Source organism: Pristiophorus japonicus, chromosome 20, assembly GCF_044704955.1.
Source record: "Pristiophorus japonicus isolate sPriJap1 chromosome 20, sPriJap1.hap1, whole genome shotgun sequence".
NCBI lineage: Eukaryota > Metazoa > Chordata > Chondrichthyes > Pristiophoridae > Pristiophorus > Pristiophorus japonicus.
The window spans coordinates 4,543,998-4,549,679 of record NC_091996.1 but is presented as its reverse complement, the minus strand read 5'-3'; the positions used below and the strand labels follow the sequence as shown (position 1 = coordinate 4,549,679).

At 46.0% G+C, this 5,682-nt stretch overlaps 1 protein-coding gene across 1 annotated transcript; it reads right to left on the bottom strand.

Annotated features, from left to right (window-relative positions):
- Window positions 1-2,254: 2,254 nt before the first annotated feature.
- Window positions 2,255-5,091, bottom strand: ier5l (immediate early response 5-like). The gene has a single exon (XM_070863348.1). The coding sequence runs from the start codon at window positions 4,849-4,851 to the stop codon at window positions 4,036-4,038; it is 816 nt and encodes a 271-aa protein (XP_070719449.1). The 5' UTR covers window positions 4,852-5,091; the 3' UTR covers window positions 2,255-4,035.
- Between the last annotated feature and the right edge of the window lie 591 nt (window positions 5,092-5,682).

Genomic DNA, 5,682 nt, shown 5'->3' with positions numbered 1-5,682 from the left:
CTGTTCCCATTGGCAGAAGGACCAGAGGACAGATTTAAGGTGATTGGCAAAAGAACCAAAGGCGACAAGAAATTTAAAAAAAAATAAACACAGCGAGTGGTTAAAATCTGGAATACACTGCCTGAAAGGGTGGCGGAGGCAGACGCACTTTTATCTTTCAAAAAGGGAGTTGGATAAGTATCTGAAGGAATAAAATTGCAGGGCTACAGGGAACGGGTGGGGGAGTTGGTACAGGCTCGATGGGTCGAATGGCCTTCTGTACTGTAGCCATTTCTATGATTCATTCTAATTCATAGATGACACATGGAGTCTCAGAGCCCAAAGACATCAACAGGAACCAGCATCTTCAGGAGAGGAGGGAGGAAAACGGAGCAGAATGGATCAGAGCATTCATCCCTTCTCCACCCCAACCACAGGCAAAATAAAGCTAGGACAACTCAGGCAAGAAATAAACCAGGAAATGTTGGGAAGCCGCGACATTTCAGGCAGCACCTAAAGAAGATCAGAAGGCTTGATCTCCCTCGTCAAAGTTCTTTTCAACTTCCTTGTGTTACTTTATGATCGGTCTCCTGTCAGTTTCTAGCCTTCAGCAGCACCTCCCAAACCTCAATAGTCAAGGGCAGCAAGTGCATGGGAACACCACCACCTCCAAATTACACCATTCTAACTTGGACATACATCGCTGTTGTCAGCTGTGGCTCAGTGGGTAGCACTACTCACCTGAGTCAGAAGGTTGTGGGTTCAAGTCCCACTCCAGGGACTCGAGCACATAAACCTAGGCTGACACTCCAGTGCAGTGCTGAGGGAGCGCCGCACTGTCGGAGGTGCCGTCTTTCAGACGAGATGTTTAAACAGAGGTCCCGTCTGCTCTCAAGTGGACATAAAAGATCCCATAGCACTATTTCAAAGAGCAGGGGCATTATCTCTGGTATCCCGGCCAATATTTATCCCACAATCAACACAGCTACAAAAAACAATTCTGTCATTATCACATTGCTGTCAGTGTGAGCTTGCTGTGCGTAAATTGGCTGCCATGTTACAACAGTGACTACACTCCAAAAAATACTTCATTGGTTGTAAAGCAGAGACATCCGGTAGTCGTGAAAGGTGCTATATAAATGCAAGTCTTTTCCTTGGATAGGAACAGGAGACCATTCTGCCCTTCAAGCCTGCTCTGCCATTCAATTAGATAATTGCTGATTCTACATCAACTCTATGGCTCAATATCCCTGGATACCCTTGCCCAAAAGTCTATCCATCTCAACATTCAATTGATGCCCCAGCCTCAACAGCTGCTCAGGAGGAGAGTTTTCCTGATTTCTACTACCCAGTGTGAAAATGCTGCCCGATTTCCCTCCCAAATTGGCTTGGTTCTAATTTTAAGGTTATGTCCAATATTCCCTATATATTCTGCAGATCCCACAGAGCTGTCTAACTTTCCGATAGAAAAACCACGCATGCGTGGAATTTTGAACAGACCGCACAGCTCAAAAAAAATTTAAAGGGAACATTGGTTATGTAGAATCATAGAAAATTACAACACAGAAGGCCATTTGGCCCATTGTGTGTTGGTCAAAAAAAAGTTAGCCAGCCTAATCCCACCTTCCAGCTCTTAGGAGAGAGATAGATTTCTAGAAACAAACGACATCAAGGGGTATGGGGGAAAAGCAGGAATATGATGTTGAGATAGAGGATCAGCCATGATCATATTGAATGGCGGTGCAGACTTGAAGGGCCGAATGGCCTACTACTGCTCCTATTTTCTATGTTTCTATGTCCGTAGCCCTGTAAGTTACAGCTCTAAGTGCACATCCAAGTATTTTTTAAATGCGATGAGGGTTTCTGCCTCAGCCACCCTTTCAGGCAGCAAGTTCCCTCTTGATTCACCCCCAACCAGAGGAAATAATTTATCTACCTTATTGAATCTTAACACTTTAAAAGACATCATATTTCCCCCTCTAAATCTTCTAAACTCCAGGAGACACCAGCCAAGTTTAAGCAACCTCGCCTCAATTTAATCCTTTAAGCCCCAGTACCATCAGACACCACTGCTCCCAGAGTTGGGAACTTAAGCAGGGTTCAGTGTTAAGACTGACCAACATCCCTTCATAAGTTGAAAAAAGTTGACACTCAAAAACAATTGGGAAATTGACTCAAGTATTGGGGGGCGGGGCAGAGGAGGAAGGGAGTTTTAAAAAAAAATTAAATAAAAAGGTTTTGTAGTAAAAAGACCAACCGATCAGGCAGTTGAATCTGATGATATATAGTTTATTAAAAGCACAAAAATACAAGATACAAACACAGAAAGGATGACATGTTGGCAGATGGAGCCTCCCAAATTAAAGCAGGTCAGTCACACGCTAGAAAACGTTTCAGTTAAAAAGAAAAAAAACCCTTTTGAGCCTCGACACCTTTTTACAACAAAAGGCTTTGCCAAAGACAAATTTTGAAAAAGGAAACTTGCATGGGTTTAACATTTCGCTCGGCTCACGTAAAACTGAAACACTCACGGTTTAAAAAAAAAGCCTCACCGTTTAACAGCGCGCTGGTGTTAAAGGGTTTTAGTGTGTGTTGGAAAGCTGCTCGATGGTGACAGGCGCAAGAGAAAAAAAGTTAAAGCGCTGGAGTGTTTGGGGAACCAGGTTTAATTATTTAAAAAAAGGGTTTATTTACAGAATGCAAAACAAAAAAAAAAAGCAACGCTGCTCTGTATTAACGCTGGCTTGAAACCAGGTCTGAAATAGTGTTTTAATCCAGGGCAGTGAGTTGGGGCTGTTTCAACGATCACTGCAACTGAACGGAGGTTCGAACTTGGAAAGGAAAGGTGGATGGGAAAGGTGGATAAGGGGGAAATCATTCCACCCTGTGCTGCTGTGGGGGAACTGGAGGTTAACTTTCGGTTCAGATGCGAGTCGCTATTTCTTGTCCGAGGATGTGTGTGAAATACCGAATTTAAAAAAAAAGATTGTTACACTCGTTCAATGATCTGTGTTTTAAAACTGGATGGCAACATGCAACGAATCCGCACAATGACAGGTTCCAATAGAGGTCTGCGATTTTATGCACGTGTTCTTTTCAAAAAAAACCCCAAGGTGGTCTGTGGACGAATTAAAAGATTCCAGTCGATTTGGTAAATGATTCGAGTTCTTGGTCCGTATTGCGCGCATTAAAGTTTTAAGGATAAATATTTCTTGCCAAATTTAAAACCTGAGATTTTTGCAATCGCCAATAAACGCGGGGATAGATAGATTTAGATTGTATTAAATAAAACCGGTCTTCTCATTAGAAGAAAACTGGCGTTTAAAACAATGTCGAGTCTATGGGTCCCACCGCTCCAAAATAAAAAGGGAAGTCATTGCCCGTTTAAGTGGGAGAAGGCTCAGGCTTTTTGAAAAAAAGGAATGAGAAACTTTTGGAAACGTTAAAAAAAAAAACGGGATTCAACACAATTTTTAAAAACCACCACAACAAGGAACTGGTTTGAGAAAAAGTTGTGCCATTAAAGTTGAAGATAAATCCAATTCCGCGTTGCGGGGAATCGGTGCGTTTCCCATTTAAAAAAGCGCCAGGCCGCGTCACGTGACGCCGCCAGTCCCCATTCAACCCAACGGCGGCGTCAGAGAGTCTGAGGCCATTTAAAGGGACAGCGGCCCTTTTAAAGCAACACCGCCACTTCAGCACCGGGGGGAGGAGGAGGAGGGGAATCACTTTTGAGTTTTGCCTTATTAAAAAATACCATATTCTTCCCACCCACTCGCCAAGGATTCACGAACCCAGGTCAACCAATTTCCAATGGGGGGGGGGGTTGAGATACTGACCCTTTTATATATAATATATATAAAAAAAACAAGAGAAAAGTCTTGGAAAGAAATTGTAAACGATTTGCTCTAACCCAATACTGTTCCTCTTAAAACAATACAACATTTTTTCGCCTCCCCAAATTGGAAATAAGGTCCAGGATTTGTTGTCCCATTTATAATAAAATAATAAAGACACTTACTCACACACTCACTCACCATTCACACTCGCACTCACTCAGAAAGCCACAATCGCTCTAGTCCAAGCCCCTAAGCTGGCGAGCGCCTGTTTGCTGCACAGTTGCTGGTTCTGTTTGACTTCTGCCTGGAGCAGTTGTTGCTCAGAGTCCGCCCGGCTCACCAAGCCCGAGAAGCCCGAGCCGAAGATGGAGATGAGATTGGAGATGTTGGAAGGGTCCGTGCAGTCCAAACCAGGCAACTCGTCCAGCCTCACCCGCTTGAGGGGCGAGAAGTCTTCCGCTTCGCCCGTGTACTGGCCGCTTGGCTCGGGCTCCTGCTCCGCCGCCTTGCGTTTCCTCGCCCCGGCGGCGGCGACGTTGTTGGCGCAACCACAGGCGCAATCCTGGAGGAAGCCGTTGTCCACCGTGGTGACTGTGTGTGTGTCCAGGTCCAACACCGTGGTCTTGGTACAGTGGCCCCCAGGAGGCTCGTAGCAGGAGAGGCGGTACAGAGTGTGCCCGGCTTGCTTGCTGAGTGGGATGTCCATGTGCCCAGGTTGGTGGTCCTCCACTTCCTCGTCCACCACCTCCTGCCCACCTCCACCTTCCACCATCTCCTCGGCCACCTCCAGCGGCTGGCCAGCTCCTGGGACCTCCCCGGAGAGGTCCAGCATCTCCTGCAGCTCCTCGTACTGGTGCATGCCGTAGATCTCGGCGTACTTCTCGCTCATGTAGACCTGCCTGGCGTTCCGGAGCACGTAGGAGACCAGCAGGTTCTTGTGGAGCTTGATGCCCCCTCTCTGGGTCCTCGAATTGTGAATCTTGCGGAGTGAGATGGTGATCAAGCTTTGTGCGTTAACGGCACAATCCATCATGGTCCACGGCTGCTGCTGCTGTTCTCCTCTCACTGAACAAGCCACTTCTCGAGTTGCAACACACACAAAATATGAAGAATCTAGTCCTGTTGTTGGGAGAGGGGACGGGAGGGGAGAAGCTGAGCTTTGCACACAAGCCCCTTCTTTCTCTTTTTTTTTGGAGAGTGGCTGTGTATGTGTGAGAGAGAGTGTGTTTTTTTTTTCCCCCACCAACAACACGCCTCCTCTCGCTTCCTTCCCCCTGCACTAACACTGCGAGCATTACGGGCTTTGAGTGCAAGGCACAGCATTTATATGGTAGCAATGAGTCATTTGCAATGTACTCTGGCCACTCACAGTGCGGGATCCAGGGCTGATAGACATCAGCACCCCGCCTCCCCGTGCACCGGCGGCCAATGCCAGCGAGGCGGTTCCTCATTGCTGTTTAAATCCAGCGTGAATGCTTAACTGACACAGGCAAGGCTAAGGGAAAAAATATATCTGTCCCTTCCTCAGCTAACTCAGGCACCGAGCGCTCAGGCTGAGAGAAGCTTCAATACTTGCTTCCAATTCCGCCCCTTGCAAATAACGCCACCAACAAACCCACTGGCTTCACTCGAACATTTAGCGATGATTGCACCAAGATTCAAATGTGTTTAGAAGAGAGAATTGTCCCTCTAATTATCCCAAATTAATTAAAAAATTCATTGCCTAATTGTCTTTTTTTATATTCTTATGTTAAATAGTCGGAATGAACTCCACATTTGCAAATTAATGAGGGAATCTAATTTGGAGAGGGTTATTGTTCCGTTTTTAATTTCTTTCAGTCCGGTCCCCCCTCCCTCTCTCTCG

Excerpts from the sequence above, each read along its gene's own strand:
- ier5l (XM_070863348.1), bottom strand. The coding sequence starts at position 4,851 with ATGATGGATTGTGCCGTTAACGCACAAAGCTTGATCACCATCTCACTC.